The 23,401-nt window shown below is 48.1% G+C and overlaps 2 protein-coding genes across 31 annotated transcripts in view; one reads left to right on the top strand and one right to left on the bottom strand.

The window, feature by feature from the left end:
• The window catches only part of RBMS2 (RNA binding motif single stranded interacting protein 2), a 64,218-nt gene extending 56,190 nt beyond the window's left edge, over positions 1 to 8,028 (top strand). For 9 of the 13 annotated variants that reach the window (XM_064284037.1, XM_064284041.1, XM_064284042.1 and 6 more), the window contains one exon: positions 500 to 7,545. Coding sequence is in view for 1 of the 13 variants with exons in the window: in XM_064284047.1 (XP_064140117.1) it covers positions 28 to 180 (153 nt within the window). In the remaining 12 variants the exon portion in view is untranslated. Of the gene's footprint in view, positions 1 to 27; positions 7,546 to 7,925 lie in introns of those variants that run through there. The other 4 variants (XM_023557720.2, XM_064284047.1, XM_023557714.2 and 1 more) reach the window with 4 other exon arrangements.
• The window catches only part of BAZ2A (bromodomain adjacent to zinc finger domain 2A), a 33,239-nt gene continuing 15,341 nt past the window's right edge, over positions 5,504 to 23,401 (bottom strand). For 13 of the 18 annotated variants that reach the window (XM_064284031.1, XM_023557636.2, XM_064284029.1 and 10 more), the window contains 27 exons: positions 21,981 to 22,574; positions 20,919 to 21,104; positions 20,056 to 20,274; positions 19,106 to 19,573; positions 18,955 to 19,015; positions 17,844 to 17,952; positions 17,573 to 17,674; positions 17,228 to 17,438; positions 15,737 to 15,837; positions 15,352 to 15,417; positions 14,630 to 14,863; positions 14,229 to 14,483; positions 13,614 to 13,828; positions 13,210 to 13,284; positions 12,821 to 13,001; positions 12,663 to 12,722; positions 12,321 to 12,465; positions 11,175 to 11,818; positions 10,816 to 11,026; positions 10,537 to 10,692; positions 10,275 to 10,426; positions 9,795 to 10,084; positions 9,557 to 9,689; positions 9,296 to 9,442; positions 8,672 to 8,898; positions 8,418 to 8,561; positions 5,504 to 8,332 (listed from right to left, as the gene is read on the bottom strand). In XM_064284031.1, coding sequence (XP_064140101.1) covers positions 8,167 to 8,332; positions 8,418 to 8,561; positions 8,672 to 8,898; positions 9,296 to 9,442; positions 9,557 to 9,689; positions 9,795 to 10,084; positions 10,275 to 10,426; positions 10,537 to 10,692; positions 10,816 to 11,026; positions 11,175 to 11,818; positions 12,321 to 12,465; positions 12,663 to 12,722; positions 12,821 to 13,001; positions 13,210 to 13,284; positions 13,614 to 13,828; positions 14,229 to 14,483; positions 14,630 to 14,863; positions 15,352 to 15,417; positions 15,737 to 15,837; positions 17,228 to 17,438; positions 17,573 to 17,674; positions 17,844 to 17,952; positions 18,955 to 19,015; positions 19,106 to 19,573; positions 20,056 to 20,274; positions 20,919 to 21,104; positions 21,981 to 22,574 — 5,552 coding nt within the window. In that variant the 3' untranslated portion in view covers positions 5,504 to 8,166. Of the gene's footprint in view, positions 8,333 to 8,417; positions 8,590 to 8,671; positions 8,899 to 9,295; positions 9,443 to 9,556; positions 9,690 to 9,794; positions 10,085 to 10,274; positions 10,427 to 10,536; positions 10,693 to 10,815; positions 11,027 to 11,174; positions 11,819 to 12,320; positions 12,466 to 12,662; positions 12,723 to 12,820; positions 13,002 to 13,209; positions 13,285 to 13,613; positions 13,829 to 14,228; positions 14,484 to 14,629; positions 14,864 to 15,351; positions 15,418 to 15,736; positions 15,838 to 17,227; positions 17,439 to 17,572; positions 17,675 to 17,843; positions 17,953 to 18,954; positions 19,016 to 19,105; positions 19,574 to 20,055; positions 20,275 to 20,918; positions 21,105 to 21,747; positions 21,865 to 21,980; positions 22,575 to 23,401 lie in introns of those variants that run through there. The other 5 variants (XM_023557668.2, XM_023557674.2, XM_023557691.2 and 2 more) reach the window with 5 other exon arrangements.

Raw genomic sequence — 23,401 nt, 5'->3', positions numbered from 1 at the left:
CTTGGCTGTTGTTTTCTTCAAAGACAGGCCTGGGCCTGGAAGAGAACATCTCTGTGCTCCTCCCTCTGCTACATTCAAGGAAATCAAAACTTTTTTTTTCTTTCTTTTGCAAAGAAAGATTTTTGTTTTGTTCTTTTTTATCTTGTTTTAAACTGCAATATACTCTTTCCCTACCCCTAAGAAGCTTGGTGGCTGGAACCTTTTCTCATCTGTATGAAAAACATTTTTGGATTTATTGGAAATATTTTAGGGGCTTTTAAAACAATTTATTATTTCTTCTTTAGACAGAAAACAAAGATGTGGTGCTAGAACACTGAAGGAGTCCTTCTAATGAGTTTAGTTATGGACTTTTTTTGGGGGGGTTGTGTGTGTGTAAGAAAATATGCAAACTCTTAAGATTTTGTTTTGTAAAGCTCTCTGCTCACATACCTGGTTGCTTCATCACACATTTTATGCCTTCTTTCTCTCATTCAGATTGTTCTTTTTCTCTTCCATACAGCAGAGCCTGCCTACTTTGCCTTTATACAATTTTTAATTTTGTGGATTTCTTTTTTGAATTAAATTTCGTGTGGCATATTTTGGGGGCTGGGCCAGGAACAAAGTGGAACACTAAACAGGCAATGGGCGTGGCTTTTCCTCCTCCTGCCCTGCCACCTCCTGGGAAAAAAGACTAGACTTTGGCCTCAGGATGCAGAGACGTGATCTAGACTGATGAGAGAGACAATCCCATGGCCTCTGGAAGCCAGCCACCCTTGAGCCAAATTTGGATGAAGAGTAGGTCTTCCCTGGCAAGTTCCAGAAGAAAGGACTTAGTGACTTCTGACTAACTCTGCTCACTGCTGGGGCCAGCACACCTGAGGAAGTGTCTTTTGCCGCTGCAGCTCTTCAGGAATACCTGCTTTCCCGCCTCCTAGAGGAGCTTCTTTTCTGCCCTGAGCCCGGTGGCCACTCTCCTTTCCCAGTTACACATCGCTGCTCCCAGCCCAGAGCCTGTACAGCTGTGACTTTGCTGAAGCCACTTAGGCTCCTTTCCTACTATGGGTGGTCAGCTCTTCACCTAGAGACTAGTGGTTTTCAGCCAGAGGTGATGTTGTCCCTCAGGGGACATTTGGCAATATCTGGAGACATTTTTTATTGTTATGCCTGGGGTATGCTACTAGCATCTAGTGAGTAGAGACCAGGGATGCTGCTCAACATCCTACAGTGCACAAAACAGGCCCCCACAACAAAGAATTATCTGGCCCGCAATGTTAGTTGTGCCTAGATTGAGAAACCCTGATACAGATGGTCCCTGCCTCCTGCACAGTAGGACTTGGTAAATTCCCCACTCCCCACCCTGGACACACAGTGCCTTTTGACACACATGCAGTTAATTGGGAGAGACAGAACTGGGGTCCTTGAGCTCTCCCCAGGCTTTGACCTTTGGAACCTCTGCAGCTAACAAGACCTGTCCTTGAAAGGCTTGTGGCTATGTGTGTCTGTGCCATGTGTGCACACATATGCAGTGGGATGGAGGACAGGGCTGTTGTGTGTATACTATGCAGGGGTCAGAAAGGACAAAGCTCCCCATAACTGTCCAGAGCAACCTGCCCTGACATGTTTGGGCCCCTTTCCCAGGGAACCCAGGTCGTCAGAAATAATTCTCCTTCTTGTGGAAGGACAACAGAGAGCTAGGCTAGAAGAGGGCAATAAATCCCATCTCAAGGTCAGGAGTCCTAAAAGAAAAGCCTGCATCTTGCTCTTCAACTCAGTCTCCTTCCATAAGACCTGACTCCATGCATGTGGAGACAAATGGGTAGACAGCCTTTGCCTGTCTTTTAGGAAACAAGCTCCTGCACCTGTCTTCTCCTGGGCATGGGCACTCCCTTACCCACTAAAAGGAGAATTCTGCTCTCCTTCACTTCAAGGCCAGCTGCCTCTCCACCAGACAATCAGGACAGAAAGCCAAATGATGGAGAATGGAGAAACAGGTGTTAGGAATGGAGAAATAGGCTGCAGGGAGATGGCAGAGGGAAAAGGAGCTAAAGTATGGGTCGTTGCGAATAGAGCTTGAGCCCAGCTATCCCTCTCCCACCGCAGAACTGAGAGTCCCAAGGCTCCCTACCCTGACTGTCCCCTTGTACATCCTGGGAGTAAGGAAGTAGGGGCAGTGGGTAGGATATAAAGTATAAAAGACAAAATGCCACTATTAAGTTTCTCATGGGTGCTTCCAACCTCAGGAAGGGCTTATCCAATGTAAAATAGCTGCAAGCCCAGTAACCTAGAATGGTTCAGTTGGGTAGATAGCTCTTGCTCTCATGTCTCTAGCCCTCAGTCAAGGAAAGTACACCATAGCTGCTTTCTTGTCAGTGGCCCTTGAGAGAGAAAACAAATCCCGAATCCTGTTCATTTGACTGATAGTAAGTAGATTGTGGGTGTCTTGCTACGATAGGTTTAGTGCAATGGGGGCCTTTTCATGTCCAGAAACTGCTGTTGTCACTGCTGCCTCCCCTCCCCCCACCACCTAGAACTCCTGATTCTACCTGCCTTCTCTATATTTAAAAAACGCTTAAATGGCCATGATTTTGTTTTAAATTCTTAGGTTCCCATTTGTGTGTCTTCCTCGTGTAAATCTACTTGTTGGATTCTAGATATTTCTGGCTTGGGCAGGTTTGGGCATATGAAGTGATAGGGAGCCTGAAGTCATTTTTGTAGCGAGTGAGTGGCGAATGGCACTGAGGAATTTCTTTTTGGTGCTTTCGGGTTACACTCATGTTATTTTTTCTCCTAGTTGTTAGTTCATTTCTAAGATTGGAGAAAGGAGAGAGAAGGAATGGGAGGTAGTTTTTCTCCCATGAAACAGCCGTTGGTGGGGGCAGTGGCAGGGGCTCAGATCTCCAGGAGAATTGTAAGAAGCCTTCCAGCTCTAGAGCCCTGGGCTGGCTCTTTAAACACTACCTTTTTTTTTTTATTATTAGGGTTGGAGGAGTCTGTCGTTGTAGCGTCTTTTGCCTCATGTTTTCTGAATCCTGCCTCTGCAGAGTTGAGATCTTAGCTCACTCTGCACTTCACATCTCTCCCTCGCTCGTTTTGGATGCTCATAGCATTCTTCAAATATTTTAGTACTTTGTTTTTCTGTTTTCAGACAAATAGAATATACCAGAGTCCCTTTCTCAGATGGTATAACCCTCTCCTCTACAATGCTCAGACACTGCCCATCTCATCTCATGCTAGTGTTGTTACTGCGCCCCTCAGCTTCTGGGATGATACTCAGACACTGAGCTGGTTGGACTTTTTGGAGAGGAATAGAGCCTAGGGAGGATGTGTGGACAATTATGGGGAGGGAATTATTTTTTAAACATTTTTAACCAAAGAATTTGAAGAGCTTCCCAGACTAGGAAGCCTAGTGGCTCTGGAGAGGTCACAGCTCTTTTCAGTGATAGATAGGCGTGGTGGGGAGACTATTCCTTGCACTGAGGGTGAAGACGTGACTTTACTGCTCTACACACCATTCCCGGGTTGGGCCACTTCAGTTCCATTTCTCTTCCTTTCCTAACTGCTCATCAGTGAACTCAATGCACTTTCCTTGGTGCCTCCAGTGCTCACTTCCTGCTACTCCAGTGTCAACCCATTGAGGACTGGAGCCTACATGGAGGCCCTAACTTTGCACCATAAAGGTGCTATGAGAAGCCTTGCTGAAATGTTACAGGGATCCCAGACTACAGTTTTCTAGAAAAGGAACTATTGCTGCTCTTTTGTCCACGTGCCCCACCTTCTGGAGAGTGGCAGCATTGCACTCATGAGGGGCTATCTTGCAGCCTTAATCTAGGGCAATAAACTTGGGAGGATGGTTAAGTCCAAATCTGCCCCCAGGCTCTGCTAGACCTGATTCAGCAGGCTTCAGAGAAGGGGAGGGGGTGTTAGGAAAGTCAGCCGGTGAAGGGTAGATCTTACATTTTGCCCCTTAATTCCCTAATGCTTCCTGATTCCCTCTTCCAAAAACCAACTACTCCATTTCTGTGCTACCTGCATTTTAGGTTCTTCCAGGCATTAGCAGATCTCTGAAGTTCACTAGCAACTTCTACCCCTTCCTTCCCTAGTCTTCCTTCAGCAGCTGAGACCTGCCAGTGAGCTCATCACCCTTCTGAGCTTTGCTGCCCCTCCCTAGGGCTGGTCCCAGGACTGCAGTGATGAAAAGGCTGGGCACCCTCCTCCCTGTTACCACTGCTCTTTCACCCTGGCTTGTTCACATCCGTTTTGAATAAACCTTCATTCTCCAAGCACATCCCAAAACTTCTTGTCCTTGTTACACATCTACCTCACAATCTCACAGTTGAACAAGGGCACGAGCACCTGGTTTATGGCTTTCCTTTATACTGTTCCTTCCCTTCATGAGGACTGGGTTGGAAGCCGGGGGCTAGAAAGTTCATGATCAAATGCAAAAACTCTTTTGGTTATGTCTATTTCTGGAATGTCTTCTCTGGGATTCTGTAGCTCACTATCTCCTTAGTGAAGTGTGAACTCTCCAGTTAGGTCCTGCTGTGGTGTAGGCCAGGGGTACAGATTATGCATATTAACATATACCCCCTAGGATATTAACTGATGCTTGGGAGATGCCCCCAGAACATGAACATTGGAGCAGAGCTTAGAATTTAAGAGGATAAAAGAGAGTTGGCTAGCCATATAGCTGAGAAGGAAACCACCTTATGGAAGGTGGGAGCTAGAAGCAGATGGATCCAGTTACCTCTCCACCTTAACATCCAGTTAGACTGTTCACCGAGACGAAGCTTCCAGCCTGGTGGATAATGAGACTTTCCAGCCTGAGTAAAGTCCCCACCCCATTACTGGTGTCTCCAAGTTCCAACACACCTTTTTGGCCTTGTGGGGCAGGTGAGTGCTCTCCTGCATGTACTTACCACCTTGGACAGGAAATAAGTTTAATTTATACTCAAATACATTTTGTACATTTTTTTCTTTATTCAGAGGTTTCTAGTTTTATACTCTTCCCATGTCTATGCTAATGCCACCCTTCCAGCTTATTCTTTTCTGACTGTCGGTCTTCCTACGTCCCATTCCTACAATTTGGTAGTTACATTTTGTCTTATTTCAACTTTTGTTTTGAAATAAAACAGAAAAGTCGATTTCCTGGTGTCTTATCCTTGGGTGGGAGATGAGATGTTGGTGATGGGCCCGTACGTGCCACTACTGGAGCACCAGGGGCAGCTTAGGAAGCCAAACCATGTCTCATGAGAAGATGAAAGTAGGCACAGCAAAAACCACTTTGCTGTAGCACTTTGGCCAGATTTCCAGGCGGCAGCACAAAGAACCTATTCCACCATGTATGCCCAGGTGTGAAGCAGGGATCCTTCTGGATGCATCTTCCACAGGAAAGGCCAAGTGTGGAGGTTTATGAGCATATTGCTCCCTTGCCCACTATCTCACAGTCAGAACCACCCAAACATCCATCTGCCCCCGAGGCATGTGTGAGAACCTGTGATGAAGGGAAGATAAATACGAAAGAGTCTTTTGAATCTCTATCAAATGTGGTTTTTATTCAACTGACAAGCACTTTTCTACAGCTGCACTTGTGGAACATCACATGGCAAAACAGGAGTTTTTTCTCTAGACTTTTTTTTTTTTCCTTTTTTAACCTTATTAAAAATGAGATTGGTCCTAAAAATATAGAAAGAAATAAATTTAAATTCACAAAAAACTGTACATTATCAAAAAGTCACTAAAACACCACATTTGGTTATATAAAAAGTCAGTCCCTTTTGTTGTAAAAGGAACATGGAAACTTGTTGGTGGTGACGGTGTGGTTTCTTCCTGTTACCAGACTGACTGACAGGGGGAGGCGGTGGGTTTTTTTTTTGTTTTTTTTTTTTTTAAAAACCTGCCTTCCCTACCAAAATACTCTTTATTTGTCAAGAAGAGAAAATCCACCTAGCTGAAGGGGCAGTGAAGATGAGGAAAGAAAAGTGAGAAATGGCCCCTTGGATCAAGCGCTACTCCTATCCCACCCCCCTTCAGCCTCTACCTCTTGAAGCTGAGGCTAGGACCCCCACCCCACATTAAGAATGCCTGGTCCCTAGGGAAAGAGATGGAGCTGGGAGAGGAACACAAAGCAGGAACAACTGAGATTTCTCACTCCCCCATCCACCTCACCTCCAATAATAAAATTAATCTAGTACATTTTATACTAGGGGAAAACTGCCATGGGGAAAAAGAGGAGCCCCCAACTCTTAACAGTTCCAAATATTTAACTAACACAAAGTTCATTACAGCGCAGTTATTTAGATAAAATATAAATATTTATGCATAATATAAAGTCAATTCAAATATTCTTCAATCCACCTCTTATTTAAAAGCAAAAAAAAAAAAATCTCAAATAAAATTAAAAGTTTTGAGGTTTATCTGACAGAAAAGGCGACTTTAGAAATAGGCTATGGGCGAGAAGGGACACAAAGGAATAAGGGGCTGCCCCGGGAACTACACTGCCCCCCACCCCCTTCAGTGCTGCCATAAGTAGAAGGATGCTCCACCTCACCAGGCACCCCATCCCCCACCAAGGGAACCCCTCTTGGATGCCTCAGCTCTCCGCTTGGGCCAGCCAGCAGCCACCTCCCCAGTGCAAGTACCCGTAATCTCTGATGGGAGGGGCTCTGCTGAGCAGGAAAGTAGGGGGCCAGGAGCCCATGGCTCTAGCTGGGAGTTAGCAGCTTTCCTCTCACATGTTGGGAGCTTAACTTGGGCATAATCACATGTAGGGCAGTGGTGGACCCAGAACCCCTCCTCCCTACTCTCCTGTGCTCCGGGGTTTCTGCTGCTGGGGAAGGAGTCCTGGGCATGAAGTAGGGAAGGAACAAAACTAAACCCACAGAAGCTCATGGGATTAGGAAAAGATCCAGTTCTACCCCTCTCCCTGCAAAAGCTTAAGACTCAAAGCTACTGAAAGGAGAGAAGTTCCTGCTGAGAGATTGCACAGTTTGAAGAGGCTGGAAGAGAAGAGACTGGGAGAGAGGAGAGACGTGTGGCCTTGTCCCTAGAGAAACTCTTCTTTGTGGTTTCCTGAAGACCAAAAGTTGATGGTTTGAAACAACGGGAAAAGTGGGAATAAAAACAGATACTTGGGGAAATTGAATGGATCTCACCAAACAATACAGGGGCACAATCACAGCGTTCTCTCACATACACACACATACGCACGCACGCGCACACACACACCTCTCTCTCCGAGGCCAGTCATTGCTACCTGGCCTCCATCTTGGGGGTGCGCCCAAGCTCAGCAGTAGTTGTCCCTGAGGAGTTCCCAAGAGGGAGGTTTGGGTAAGAGGTGGGGAGGGAGGCTGGAAGGCTTAGGATGCCTCCCTGCCCTCTCCCCAGCTACTGAGTTTCAGGAAAGGCTGGAAACTCAGCATGTGAGGAGCATCCAACATTGTAGAGGGGATAGCTATTGGCAGAAGATGGGAACAGAGAGAAAGACAGGGACCACTGAACTTTTTTTTTCCTTTGAAGGGAGAAAAAAAAAAAAAGATTTGGAGGAAGAGAAAAGGAGGGAAGAACCCGTACATGACAGTTTTACCTTATAGGACAAGGAAAAATCTGAAAAACGGGGCGGGGGGCAAGAAGCAGGAGAGGGACTGAACATGGAAGCAGCATGTCCAGGGCCCGGTGTCCGGCTCGACACACTTGGGAGTTAAGTCCACTTTACTGGCCGTGACTGCGGGTCCACACACAGTACAGAGTGTTTCTCGGTTTCACACATTCACTAGAACTATTGCTATTGTTAAATAGCCCCAGAATGCTGGGGCACATACAGGGAAGGAGAGAGGAAGCTGGGAGGAGGAAGCAGGGATGTTGTTTTTCCCCCTCCCTATGTTTAATTAGGAAATAAAACAGAAAGGAAAAATTATTTTTTTCTTTCTTTTTTTTTTTTTGGCTTTCAGTCCAGAAGGACCTCATCTCTGCCCCCCTTATTTGAGGAGCAAGAGGAGGAAAAGGAGAAAGGGGTGTGGGGATAACAGGATGTGGGGCGTGCCAAGGGTCAGGTCAAAAATCACAGCATATCTGACTCTTGAGTCTGGACCCAGGGCAACATCAGCAGGTGAGAATGGCAGGTTTTCTTTTTTTTTTTTTTTTGAGGGGTGGGGAGAGGATGCCACAGGGTGACTCCCCACCTCCTTTGCCTCACAGATTGGCCTGTTTTCCCTGATAAAACTCCTCCCAGCGGCTCTCAAAGAAGCGGCGCATGATGTGCCCAGCCTTGCCCACTTCAGAGTCATCCTCGTTGAAGGTCTGGCAGTTGTCAAATACCAGGAGGGCATCAGCTGCAAACTCCTCGGAGCTGGTATACCTGGGCGGAGTGGAGGCTGAGCTAAGTTGGGTAGGAGTTATTGGAGTAACAGAAGAGCCAAGGGAGTTGGCCTATGTCTACTTACCCTCCCCGGAGTAGCCGTTCCCGCATGGTGGAAAAATCCATGGGATTTTTGATGATACGCCGGTACCCGCTCACCAACCGTGGGTTCACAGGCTCCAGGAAAGGCCACGCTGCATCATGGGACTCCATCTCCATTAGGATAATCCTATGTTACAAGGACAGCGATGGCTGGACTTTAGGGAGCAAATGCACTGACCCCTCCCCCAGCCCTTTCCTCTGGCAAAGGTGGAGACAGCTGTCTCACAATCAACTCACTCGCAAAACGTGAGGTCGCTGTGGTGGTTGCGCATGGAGAGCCGCCGCCGCTTGGACGGGGACAGCCCTTCTTCAGAACACCGAGGCACTACTAGGCCTTCTCGGCCCCTGGACGGTACCCGGCGTCGACGGCCATCGCCCTCTGGGAAGTTCAGCACATAGCCACTTTTCCGTTTCTGGGCTCGCTTTGGGAAACCAGGCTGCTGGGTGAATTCTCCCTCTGCCTGCTGAGGATAGGAAAAAGGCAAGATTAGCAACAGCAGGACCTGTGCTCTGCTGCCCTCCAATTTAGTATAATCTCTACCTGTCTAGGTATGATTAAGATCACAGCTAGATAGGCTTCAAAACACTTTCATACTTACTCACATAACCCAATAAGGTAGTTTTTATAAAAGGGAAAGTATAATTACTCCCATTTTATGGAGGAAGCAATTAAGACTACAGCATTTATGTAACTTATCCAAAGAAGGACCAGAACCCAGGTCTCCTAATGCCCAGTCTGGAGCTCGTTCCAAGGAGACAGGTCATGAAGAGGAGGGTTATTGGCAGGATTAGTGGTAAGTGGAATGAGAAGAAAGGCCTGATTTCTGCCTGGGAGAGGGACTGGGAGGGCAGAAGCCTTACCTGGGCCAGACAGACAGCACAGAACCAGTCTCCTTCTGGGACAGCCTCCATCTTGGGCCGATGGCAGTAAATGTGGCAGCCACGGTCACATCCATCACAAAGCAGAAGAAACTCGTCGTTGTCACCCTTCCGGCAGACTAGACAGGTCTGGACCAAGGTTGCGAGGGGACAGGGTAAGCCCTCAAGCCTCTGCCTGCCAGTGACCCCACCCACCCCAGCTGGCTGGCTCCTCAGCCTTCCCAGGCTCTCTCGGCCTCTTACCACTTTGTTGACAGACTTCTCCCAGGCAATGGACCTCTCCAGCTGGCCCAGGCACAAGCACACCTGGGCCGCACTCCGGCACCGCTCAAGAGTCTGGCGCCAAGCCCGAATGCGAGGGGTGATCTCATACGATCTGGAGGGTAAAAATGGTGATCTTTGGACGAGGAGCAGGATCCATTAAAGACGCAACTGATCCCTTCTCCCCAAGACCAAGAGCGTGTGTGGGGGGATCACTCACATCTCTGTGGTGGTGCACTGGGGGGCACCATTGGGTGTACTGAGCAGGGCCTTCTCCAGCACAACCTCGTGGGCTGACCAGAGGGGCTCCCGCAGGTACCGCCGCTCTACATTCTGCTCCAGTGCAGCCAGCCGTGTCACAGCCAGGTCCAGAGGGTTGGTGGTCTTACGCTGGGGTGCCAATCCTTCCCTGCCCCGCCCCCGCCACGTGATGTCCTCCGGGGAGTCAGGTAGATGCTCACAGTAGGCCAAGTCTTCACGGGTAGAGTCTGGGCTAGGACATGTCCAGCCCTGTAGGTAGGAAGGTGGAATAAAATCCCTCATTGTACAGGAGGAAAATTAGGAACCCAAAGAAATGTGACCTATTCAGGGCCATGGTAGGTCACTTGTGAAATGGGGACCCAGAGTTTTACCTAACAAGTACAGGGATTAATAATGCCCCCAACAGACAAGCCCCTAGTCCTGGGCCTCACCAGCATACCCGAATCTGCAGATCAGAAAGGATAACTCGCTGTTCCAGCTCCTCAACCCACTGAAGCACAGCCAGGTCTGTCTCATATGTCTTCTCTTTGGGGGACCAGCTCATAAGACCTTCTTGAAAGGTAGGTAGCTGACTGGGCTCAAAGATGGAGTCTGGGAAAATAGAGGGCAAAAGAAAAGGCCCATCAGGCCACTGGCCATAGCAGCAACTCAAGATTTATCTTGGGCTCTTAGCTCAGGCTGGGTCAAGGTATCTATCCTACCAGTTGAGGGTCGCAGGCAGACTTCTTGCAAGAAGTCCCTGTGCTTGCTAAGGTGTTTGTGAAGTGCTTTCTCCCGGATGCCGCGGGGGTGCAGGGCCTTGAGCGTGGCATCCAATGTCTCAGGATCTCGGATCCACCACCAGCCAGAGTGCATCTCTGTGAGCAGAGTATACGTGTGGGGTGTTCAGTGAGGGACTGGAACCAGCTATGATTCACACTGCCCACAATGGATGCCACTCTTACCTACTTCTTACCCTATCCCTCCCCAAGATCACTCACCAGGGGGCACAGGCTGGGCTGTCAGCTGGGTTAGGTAACGCTGCTCCATCTGTTTGAAGAACTTGCTGGGCGGTCTGCCTCTTCGTTTTGGCTGTCCCAGCCCTGTGGGACTCTGTGGCATTTCTGCTCGCCTCTTGGAGGTTACCATAGGTAAGGGGGTGGAACAGAGTTGCACTGGAGAACAGGAATTGGCAACACTGGGTCTAATCAACTGTGAATGAGATGACACATAAGGGGATAATGGCATTTTCATAATGGCCCCATCCCTTCCCCCAACTTCAGGCAAGAGCCCTCAGCCGGGCGATGGGGTCTGTGGCAAGATGAAGCTCAAGTGCATATGACTAATTCTGGCTACTTACTGGCTTGGAAGAGGCAGGAAGCTGAGGGGAGGGAGTGGACTGGTCCTCGGAAACTGCAGGGGGTGGTGTAGGGGCAGCATTGCAGGGCATCTGGGCTGAGAAGTTAAGCCAGGGAGCCTGAGGATCAGGGCTGAATTCTGCCTCATCAGGCTCTGGCTCCTCCAGGGGCTGTGATGGGGCTGAGTCCAGTTTTCCTGGGCTGCTGTCAGGTGTGAGGACTGAGCTGCTCAACAGGGAGCTGTGGCTCTGAGTCTGGCTCAGCCAAGACAGGAAGGCTGACTGGCTGAGGTCATGCTGGCTCTGACTCAGAGACAAAGGGGAGCCTTCTGGCTCCAAGAACCCACTATGGGACTGGGACTGGGACTGGGACTGGGACTGGGACTGGGACTGGGGCTGGGGCTGGGGCTGGGGCTGGGGCTGGGGCTGGGCCTGAGGCTGTTCTGAATCCTGACTCTTGACAGAAGACTTAAGGTGCCTAGGTCGCACAGACCCAGGCTTAGTTTTTCGAGGTCGGCCTCGAGCCCGGGCAGGAGAACCAGCAGAGGTACCGGAGTCAGCTAACTCCTTTACAAAGAGGGCTGTGTTAGGTGCTGGATGGGCTGCCACCTTTAATGAGTCAGCTTCCTGCTTTACATCCATAGGAACTATAAAGAGAAGTAAAGAGCTTAAGACATACACTGACATACAAGGGGAAAGAAAGGGTGTGTATAAACACAGGATATATACTTTCTTTTTACCCTTAGTCCCTGATTCCACTAGTAACACCTTACAAGCCAGTGAGCACAGAATCTGAGGAAGAAACACTATTCCCTCAAGCAGTCATCATAACCATAAGCTAACACTTACTAAGAGCCAACTCTATGTTAAGCACTATTTTAAGAGCATTAACTCATTTTCATTCTCTCAACTACCCTATGAAGTACATATAGTATTATTATCTGTCTTTTACAAATGAAAACACTGGAATATCCAGCTGGTAAATGGCAGAACAGGTAGTCTCTTACCACAGAGCATGCATTCTTAAATACTATGCTACACTATATCTTATATAACGAAAGAAACCTAAGACTGCTGGTTCAAGAAAAGTTGTTTAATTTTTGTCAACCAGGACTCACAATTCAGGCTCCCACAGACACACCTACCTACCTAAACTCCCCTCTGTTCCTTCCACAAAGATACCAGCCAAATATGGCAGCACCCAGTAGCGGCGTCTGTAGCGGTCTTGCCCCAAGGAGACAGCCCGAAGCATTTGGGATGAGTGAAGTAGCTTTTTGCGACAGAAGAGCTGGCGCTGGGCGGGAAATAGAAAAGGAAGATGAATAAAAAACACTTTTCCAGGTGTCAGTGGTGAATTTATCCAGTATATGGGAGAAAGGCAATGGCTTTCAGTTTCCCTATAAAATTGATGCTATCTGGGCCCAACTCAGAATGTGATCACCTCTTGCCCAGCCCAGATCTCCAGCTTCTGAGAGTAATAAAGTACATTACCTTGCTGAGTTTTTCTATCTGGCGCTCTAGCTCTGGGATGCTGGATGCTGGGACATCAACCTAGAGACAAGTGGACAGCGAGAGAAAAGGAGTTAGCAGAGTCAAGAAAAGAGAAATCAATTTCCCAACTTCCACTTTCCTCAGTGCTAGGCCAGTACCTCTCCGTCTCTTCGACCCCTACGGCCACGGACAGCTGCTATAGCCTCTTCCTCTTCCTCCTCCTCCATGCCACTGGTCTCCTCCATGATCCGAGAACTGCGCCTCCGCCCCAGGCCTTCCTCTGGCCCCTGCATCTCTACTTCAGGCCGCCCAGTGCGCTTGGCCAGAGCAGTTTTCAGCCTTGAAACAGATACAGAGAGATTAAGGGAAACGATGGTGAGGAACCTGATACTGCCACAAAAGGAATACCTGGAATCTAAACCATCCTGAGCCCTGGTAAGGTCCCAACCCCAGGGAAGGGGCTAATTCGAGGCAAAAGTCCTGGCTATGCTTCACCCTTTCCCCCTTCTCTTCTCTCTCTGAGCTCTACCCTCTGACCCATCCCTACCTCCGGAGCCGGCCTTCCACAATCCACTTGTTTTTCCTGTAGCTGGACATACTCTCCAGGGTCTTGTCAATTTCACTAAAATGGAACAGAGAAAGGGAATGAGATTTTGAAGGAGAAGGGGCAGCACGAAGCAAACGAAGGGAGGCTTAGGGGTGATGGGGCTGTAGCTGAACAGGAACTCTAGCCTAGAACCTAGACTGGATGAATGACAGAGAAATGTCTTAGGTTCTCCCAAGCAGGGCACTGAGATTCAATCCCAAAGTACTCCAGGATCTCCAGAGCATGGCACTGAACACACATCATCCCGGGACTTCTGGATGGCTAGATTTCTCCCCCATCCCATTCAGACTGGTTTTGAGACAGGTATGAGAGACATACATCCATCCCTGCCCACAGCCCCTCACTTGATGATGAGGGTGGAACCGTTGAGCTCATGCACAAGGAAGGCCAGGACAGCAGCCTTCTGTTGGGGTGGCTGGGCCTGAAAAGGCTGGGTGCGCAGGCTGTCACAGAGGGCTGGCTCCACTCCATATGCCATGAGGAAGCAGCGCAGGATCTCAGACACATTGTCTCTTGTCAGTGGAATCTCAGACACCTTCTCCCCCAAGATCTTCAGGGACTGTTTGAAGGAGACCATAATGGGAATGAGGGGAGAAAGCGGAACAACTCAAGTCAGATGAACCTGATAGAGGAAAATACAGTAAGATAGAACTAGGGAGTTAAGATACAACAAGAAGAAAAGAATGAAAGTTAATAGGACAAGATGAGAGAAGAGGAAACAATGATGCAAAAGAAAATGAATAAAATAGAGAAATGAACAAAGTAAGCAGAGGGGAGTCAGGAAGAAAGAAGAACAGAAGGAATAACAAAAGGAAAACAGAGATGTGAAAAAGCGCCATCTCCCTTCATTTGTCCCAAACACTTCAGGGAGGGCCTTTTAAGCACCCTTAAAGAAAAAACGTGACAGAGGCAAGCACCAGATCCCAGGCCCTCCACACCTCCCTAGGAAAGGGCCTCACCTGGCAGTAGGAGGGCAAGCCAGGATCATAGAGTGCAGCCTTGAGGAGACGCACCAGCAGATCCTGCACCTCGCCCAAGCTGTCGCCTTGACACAGGAGCCCCTCCTGCAGGACCCCCAGGCTAGGCACATCTTCGGCAGGATTGAAGCCCAGCACCTTGCCGAAGCTGTGCAGGAACTCCACGATGGTCAAGCAGTCTGAGAAGGCCCCACTGGGCAGTATCAGACCAGGGATACGTGAGAAGTCAGGCAGAGGCTGTAGGGATAAAAGTGGTAGGAGGTCCTGTCAAATATACTAGAAGTTAACAGTTTGGATATCTATGAGGATCTCGCTTTAATGGGAATGTCTTCACAACTGCCCACCTCCCCATGACCCAGGACCTGCTACTGCCCCTTCACTACCTGGTGGTCAGCCAGACACATATCCTCTGTGGGCTTCTTCATCTCCTCCAAGATCATCTGCTGCCTCTGCCGTTCCTCCAAGCGCCTCTGTGTGGCCAGGGTCTTGTCTGCTTTACAAGCTGGCTTGGCTTTGGTCATCTCCTCCTTTTCCTTCATTTTTACCTTCTCCTTCTTTTCCCTCTTGACTTTTTCCTTCAGTTTTTCTTGCTTTGTTTTTACCTTCTCCTTCTCAGCCTATCCACCCAGGGGAAAGAAGAACCGAGAGTTCCCTAAATATTAGTCACAGCCTTTCCTTAGTCCCAGGCCCTCTGAACCTCAGAGCCCATAAATGTAACTATAAAAGAAGATCATCTTTAAACCTTAAACCAAAAATATCCCCTGAAGTCTTCCTTAAACAAAACAATCGTTTAGCTTAAGTAGTAAAGAATGTCTACACTGAGCATTGTGCTCTTTTAAAGAACTATTTATATGGGATCAAACTGACAATACATCAACTCAAAAGGTTGGCTAGGAGGCTTAGGGGGCAGTGAGCTTATGTTAATCATAGGGGGAATAATTCGAAAAAGGCAGGTGAGAACGGTTGCACAACTTGAAGAACGTGATCAGCGTCACTGAAATGTACATGTACAAATTGGTGTATGGTCTTGCTGTGCATATCTTCAACAATAATAGCAGTTTGGTGATTTCAAGTTTATACTTGGTGAGTGTGTACATGCACCTACCTTGGATTTCTTCTTAGCTTCCTTCTGCTTTGAGCTCTTGGTCTCTTGTTTCCTCTTGTTTCTGGCCTGTAAACCATAAGGGAAATCATTTCTCCTCAAACTTTGAAAGTCCCTCTGCTGAGGCTAGGATTCAAAAACAGACAGAGAGTGCTGGGGAGGAGACGTGAGAGCTGGGATGAGGAGCTGGCAATGGATCAGTTCTTTCACCCTGGAAATGCCCATATTATTCTCAAACAAGTCCAATTCTCTCAATCAAGCCCAAGAGGCTTCAAGGTATTAAATGTGTGCTAATACATACAGAATGGCAGATGTGGGAAGTGGAAGAAAAGACGAAGCAGGTTATAGGGACAATCAGCCACTGTGTAATCTCTCTGATGCTGCTCACCTGCCCTTGGATAGTAGTCTGACATTCTCCCCGCTGTACCTTCCGCCTTATCTTCTTCTTAATTTTACTCATCTTTGCTTTATCCTCCTCATTCAGTGTTTCTGTAAGGCCAGAAAAAAAAAAAGGAAAATAGTGAAGCAGATGACTGAACTTGGCATTCACAGTGGCACACGCCTGTTATGAAGCTGGCCTCTCAAACAGCTCACCGAAAAATCTATTTTTTTTTTTTTTTTAAACAGCATATATAATAAAACATGGCGGGAAACGCAGGGGAGGTACTTGCTATGGGGATGGCACAAAGAACTCAAATGCCTTTTACTGCCCAGAAGCACCAGCCCCTGGAACTGATCAGAATACTCTAGAAGACCTGCTGATGGAAAAGAGGCTATAATGGCAGTCTTGTAACCTACCTCTCCCCCAGGCTACCTGACAAAGGCATTAACCCAGACTGATTTTAAGAGCATGGAGCAGAGAAAGAAACAGCCAAACTGCCAGGGAAACAGGATGGTCTCCAGAATTGGAAGCACTGATTAAGCAACATGACTGATATAACTGGTGTCAATGAATTGTACATGTGAAAAACGGTTGAACTGGCAAACGCTGTGGTACATGTATTTTTACAAGGAAAAAGAGAGAGAGTGTGTGTGCGCGCCAGAAAGAAAGGGCCCAGATGATGGATACTTCAGCAGGGTCTAAGCCACAATGACATAGCTTGTGCTTATACTCAGTTCCCATGTCTTGCCCCACTAAAAGATCTGAGTTTCTTTCTTTCTGGAAGACTGAATATTAAAGTACTATCCTGCAAATGACAGAGTATTTTAGAATTGACTTCTTCCTATGACACTACCTATTCTTTTGTTTCTGGTATAGAAACACTATCACACCACATCTGTATGGCAACTCTGTGACTTAGACATTTTCTGCAGATGAACCACTTAAGGCTTCTATTAAAATCTAAGTAATTGTTCCAGGCCATACAGTCAGTAAATGGCAGAGCTGGGACTCTGAAATGGAGTCAGAAGACTCCGAATTTTTTCCCATTTTTCATACTCCATCAGAGTTATTGTAATATTTACTGAAAAATTAGACATTGCCTAACCATCGATCCCACTAAAACAGTGCCAAACATCTTCTGAATTCAGATGTGAGTTCTGAATCTCCATGATGGTGATAATAAGTAAGAATTGTACAACTGAATCCAGTGTGCTATGCAAGCGCATGGAAGACCTCTCCTCTGGGCTACATAACCAAATCTGGGGACAGCCTAGGGCTCCAAAAGTAAGAACAATTCAAGGAAGAAATTAGCCAAAAAAGAACTACTCCAAAAGCGCTTGGAGCCCAGTGCTATATTCCAGGGAGAAGTTGATTCAGACTCATTCTGTCCTGATAATGTCAATCACACCCCTGGGAAACCCAGGTATTGGCAATTCACCGGCATCTCAGAAACTTCATGAAGGGAACAGAACACCAAAGTGAGAAACACCACTGTACCTTGGGCCTCCAGTTTCTTTAGAAGTCGGTTGTCTGTCTTATTCAATAGCTCTGTGATTTTGACCTTGGGCGGCCGACCTCGGCCCCGTTTCACCTTGGGGACCTCCTTGATCTTGGCCTTCTCAGTGTTCCGAGGTCGACCCCGTTTGCCAGTAATTGCCTGAATCCTGGATGGGATTTCCTCTGCTGAGAGCTGTACCCACTGCACGCCCTAAGATAATGAAGAAGGCTGTTACAATGGAAGGGAGTCAGTGTAGGCTACCAGGCCGAGGAACCATTCAATGCCTCCAAACCCCACCAACCCTTTCTTTGAGACAAACGCATAATTAACCCTTGGGTCTGCACCTCTGGTGTGTCTCTCTCTTCAAAGAAATCTCCAACAGGCATGCGAGGACTGAAGCTGAAGTGTTCACGGCGGACGTTGTGTACTACGTTGCGGCTCAGGTACTAAGAAGAGGAGGTAAAGTGGCATTAATGAAGATGGTGCCCCACCATGCCTCTGGCCAACAACAGCACAAGCAGAACAGACCCTAGAACAAACAATGACAGCCTCCTGCCACTGGGCCTATGAAAGGAGTCTGTGCTTCCCTAAGAAATCCCACAAGAGCTACATTACCTTGATCACTTCTGGGAACTGCTTCATCCTCTTTCCACAGGGGCCATAATACCAAGTCTCCCCCTGCCATCGGTGGCTGCCCTTCTTGATGCGCACCTCTCTCCGCCACCTGCCAGAGAAAGCACATGGGCCCTGCCGCCAGGTCACACCCCTACCCACTCCCATGCTACCCAGAAGCCACGTCTACTGAGCAGATGACCCTCCCCACAGCTGTCTCACTAGAACTACATGTGGTACAGAAGCAGCATGAAACACAAGCTTGGCTAGAAAGTAGGTTCAAGCTCCAGCAAATCCTTCAGGCCCTCAGGAGGAAAGCAATACACCAAAGGGCACAAGCCCAGAAACCCCTCCCTGATCCCATTCAGAGAAATTACTCGTCCAGTTAAGAGCACGAAGACTTAAGGGAATAAAGGCAAAAAAGACAGAGGGTAGGGAGGCAAGGAGAAGAGTAAACTTCCTGCTGATTCCATGAAACGATTCAGTAGGCCAAGGTTTAGTTAGGAACTCTGTGTTCTGAGCAACAGATTAAGACTAAGCTTTATCTTTCCCTCAAAACATTAAGCAGTACTCAGACTTGGCGACCACGGCTGTCTAGAGCGGCGGGGATGGGGAAGATTCAGGAAGGCAGTTAGTCCTACTAGGTCTTGGGTGTCAGCTGGCTTGCTCATTCTGGTCGTGTACTATTCCTTCCCTTGCTCCTCCAAAGAGTATAACATTAAAAAAAAAAACAAAAAAACCTCACTGGTACTATGCCTTTCTTCATTCATTGCTATCCCTTCTTCATACAAATAGGACAAGCCATCTAGTTTGAAAACCTGGGTCCTAGGGTCACCAGCTGGGTTTGGAAGAGGTAATAGCTACAGCTGCTTGAGCAAAACTAAATCATTGCAAGATGAAGAAAGAACTGGTGAAGGGAGCCAGATCCTGAGAGAGGAAGAAGAAAAGCCTGGGAATCCCATAGCAAGAAACATCATTACAGATAACTGTCCTTTTATCCATTCTTGTCTAGTCTATTCCTCCCCCGCTTGGACAAGGAGAGGAACTCCCTTCTTCCTAGAGTCATGCATTAAACTTGTCAAGGTCAATGCATGTAGCAAACTGGAGCATTTACCCATGCTGGAGGGGAAAACGAACTTCTTCTGGCGTAGCGATACGTCTCCTTAGAACATCACCTTGGGAGGAAGACAACCACACCCGAGTTAAGAGTTCAAGCAAAATAATGAAACAACAGGCCAGAAGTAGAACAGAATCTGGACACTCACCACTACCAGCAGTGTTTCCTTCTCCAGCGATCTCTTCCAGGTCAGCAGTGGTTTCAGGGAAGCTGCTGATATCCTTATTTGTCGTGGGGGCTGTTGGGAAGGCAGCTGCTGAGGAAGTTGCAGGGGAGGCTTTTGGGGAGGCCACTGGGGAGGCCGTCAGGGAAACTTCTGAGGAGACTGCTGCGGGGGCTGCTAAGGAAGTTGGAGAGACTGTCGGGGAGGCTGCTGGGGAGATTTCTGTGGAGGCTGCTGGAGAGACCGCTGGGGAGACTTCTGGAGAGATTTCCGAGGAGGCTGCTGGAGAAACTGCCAAGGAGAGTTCCGGAGACACTGTTGGTGATACTGCTGGTGAGGCTGCTGGGTGTAGGTGAATAGGGGATGGGTGGTCAGGGGCTGGAAAGTCAGAAGCCTGAGTCTCCATTTCTTCCTGTTCTGTATCACTACCATTATTCAGATCAAAGCTGTTATCTGGAATCCAAAGGGAAAGGACGGGTAAAGGAAAAATGGTGTCACTCAAAACAAGAAACTCTATATAGTCAAACATGGACTAAGCTAAACAGGGTTACTTCAAGGGCTTTTCTCTAGGGTTGGAAAAAGAGAAGTAACTCCTGCTTTCCTCACCAGCCATTCATGAAGGTTAAAGGGTAAAGCTGCTGCTGCTACTGTCACTATGTGAAGAAATGCCTTTTACCTGGAAGAAATAGGGCCTCTGGCCTCCTTTTTCCTGTCAACTCCCAAGTCTCACAAGCTCTTCTGGGCACTGGGCAGAGGTCAGAGTATACTGAACTGTGCCTTCTTTAGTTCCACCACACACTATCTCATATCCCCCTCAGTTCCCAGCAAGGTGCTCTCACAGATTTCCTACCCCTGAGGCCCTAAATATGGGACCTATCCTCTCATCTTTTCCTAGGTCAAGTGCTACTTTCTTTGTCCCACATCTCCTTGCTTACCTTGCAGGACAGACTCCCCTAAGACAGGTGGAGAGGTCGGGCTGGCAAAGATAGAGGCTGAAGTTTGACTATCATCTGCCAGGAGACTGAAGGCAGTGGTGTTATTGAGTGAAGTGCAATCAAGGGCAGAGATCACAGGGCTGTCCCCCAGAGGCAGCTTGTCCTCTCCACCCATCAACTCTGTATCATCTATACCATAGAGTCCTCCACTCACTGGCTCTGTACATGGTGGTAGAAAAAAATCAGAAAGCAGTATATTAAGGAAAAATCAGAAAGAAAGACTCCTTTAAGGAATATTGGTCTGAAAATATCCAATTCTAATTCCCCTAGTGTGAATTTTCTTATATTAAATTAGGGAAAATTTACAGCCCTCTATCTGAAAGCATAAAGCCACCGGACTATACGGATTGTTAGAGCTTGAGGTGGAAATGAAGCGACAGGCACTGGTCCTGTATGAACTCACAGACCAATGCAAAATTCTAGTATCATAAAACATTTTTATGCTTTAGTGGGATAAAGGGAATTGTTCACTGGTAAATGTTTTTTTTTTTTTTACTAGCTAGTGAGAACCCAAATAGCCCAACTATGTGGTAATAAGTCCCTATCCAATGAATTATTACAGCCCAGGGCTCTCAGCCAAAAGGAACACTGGGAGAGAAGCTGGGAGAGGAACCAATTCAGCTCACAGTGCAGTTGGCCAAGACAGGCCAGTGGCATGTAACTGGGATCTGTCACAGAATATCTGCAGACCCCAAAGCCCCAGATTCCCTAGTGCTTTCCCTGGGTCACTATCTCTTCCAGGTAGTAGACAGCTGGCTACCCTCTGCATGGGTAAGTTGGAAGAATCCAGCCTGTAAGCCCACCTGGTGCCAGAGAGTTGAAGGGCTCCAGAGAATCTTCACTGAGGATTGGAGTGTCTTCCAGTTGGTCAGGAAGGTGTGAAGGATCATCTAAGCAGCTCACTGAAGGGTCAGGGACCAGGACTGAGACGTCTTGGTGCAATGATTCCACAGAGGGGACGGAGCCATTATAGCCACACATCTTCAGTTCTGGGAAATCCCAGAAGAGGGCAAAAGTCAAAATCAGTGCCTTCAACTGGTTCATTTAGCTATAGGAGGTAGTCAATCTTTGCTAGAGGGATGTTCATTCATTCAACATTTATTGCTGCCAGAGTGCCAGTTCTATGCTGGGTACAGATCATACCAAGATACTCAAAGTGAGCAGAGATGTGCTGGTAAAATCCTACAGCAGGCAAAGAAAGGGGAAAGGAGAGTGGGATCTGAGACAAGAGCCCCATCATGTTCTCAGATAACTCCCCCATCCAGTGGGAATAGATGATAACAGAGATAACAAGGTGGTCACCCTTGTACTTGGAATCAATCGCAAGCGAAACTTTTACATATTTTGAGGGAAAAGATGAGAGGGACTGTCACATATACCAATGCCAACAACAACAACAAAAAGAAAGGAAACTGTGACTAGACAAGCAACGGTGTGCTCGGCCTGCTTCCTTCCCTCCTTCACATGCCAATCACTATAGGGCTCAGCCCAGTTTAGCAGCCAGTCTGACCCTGCCATAATCTCTTAAAACTGCCTCAGTGCTCACTGCTAATGCTCCAACCCCCGTCTATATTTTGGAAGAAGCCCTTCTTGATGCAGGGTGTCTGTTGGGGCTGTTTTGGGCTCGCCCACCTGCCCTCTCCAGGCCAGCAGCTCTGCATGAGCTTGAAATAATTTGCACTCCCACTCGCGAGCTGGTGCTGCTGCCACAAAAACACCAGCCACTTGGCTCTGCTAATCACCAACATGCAAATCAGCCTCCACTGCAGAGAGCTGGAAAGACAAGTTTTCCTCACCTCAAAAAGCCACTGTCCCCCACAGCCCCATTTTCCCTTTCCCCACCCAGCTCGCAAACCCAGTTATACCTGGCTGCTCTTCTTCCAGCTCCAGGCTGCCTACCAAGCCAGTGCCATTCTCTGCCACCACTGAAGTCAGCTCCTTTTCTCCCGTCTCATCAGGATGGATACCACTGCCTACCTCCTGAGACGGTGCAAAGGTCTGGATGCTGGATCCCAACATAGGAGAAGGCTGTGGAGAGGTGAAAAAACTAGGGGGTCCATTGGGCATCACATCAAAATTCTGGTCAGGAAAGGAATCATACAGTTCCTGTGAGTCGAAGTTAAGCCCCATGGGACTCTGGGTACCGTTGGCCCAGAACTCTTGGCTCCCAGCCCGAAGGTTAGTGTTGTGACTTGGGGATGAAGGTTGCCGGCTGCCCCCAATGATGCCGTTGAGTGGGTACTGTCCCCCAGAGAACTGGGAGAGAAGGGATGGGTCCTTGAGGTTGCTGCCAGGATTGGCGGATGGGTATTGTGAGTAGTTCCAGAGACAGTCGTAGGCCACGCTGGGGTGATGGAGGTGTGAGGTGCTGGAGGAGTGGGGAGCAGAGTTCAAAATCCCTGAAGTAGTAGTGTGAGATACAGTAGATAAGCCATTAACATTCACATCCCCATTCAAACCTGGCAGAGGAGGGAAAAGAGTCGGTTACAGATATGTATGCAAGTAATTCTACCAAGAGAACCCCAAAGTAACAGCACTGACTAGAAAAAGGGAAGGTGAAAGGGAGGAGGATTCCCTGGCTGCTATATTTGGCTTTCCAGTCTCCAGGGAACACCAAACCCAGATGCTCCTGGATGTAAGCTTAGCAACTGCTGCTGAGGCTGCAGAGTAGGGGGCTGGGAGCTATCCTGGCCTACCATGGGAGCCACCAGCAAAGAGCTGGCTGTTGCTTATGCTCAGGGCTTTTTTTTTTTTTTTTTTTAAATAAAGCTATTTGCAGACTCTGTAGAGTGACTTGCATTCTTCCCCACCCTTATTCCCTAGGGGAATTCTTCCCATGGGAGGGCACATGACTGAATTCTCCAGGCCCTCCTTTTCCCTAGTGTCTGGGTGGCGCACATGACTGAATTCTCCAGGCCCTCCTTTTCCCTAGTGTCTGTGTGGCCCTGCAGTGGCACCAGAAGGGACAGCCTCCACCTCACTGGCACATGCAGATCCAGCATTTGTGCTGGGCTAAGAATAGAATTTGTAGTCACCACAGTGACAAGATCCCAGCTCAGGACGCTGGGCTTGGCCCCACCCCAAAGGCATTGGAGGGTAATTTGCTTGGGGAGGGGGGAAATCTGTACAAGACCAGTGCTGCAGACTTCAGCTCTCAACAGCAATGACAACCTCTGGGTTGGAGGACAATCAAATAAAGGGAATCAGGATACTAAGGAAGCTGGGGGAAAAAAACTCCAACAAAATAAAACAGCTTCTATCTCTCTGCAACTCCCTTGTAGGAGAC

This window comes from Loxodonta africana, chromosome 4 (assembly GCF_030014295.1).
Source record: "Loxodonta africana isolate mLoxAfr1 chromosome 4, mLoxAfr1.hap2, whole genome shotgun sequence".
NCBI lineage: Eukaryota > Metazoa > Chordata > Mammalia > Proboscidea > Elephantidae > Loxodonta > Loxodonta africana.
This window is presented reverse-complemented; position numbering and strand designations above follow the sequence as displayed.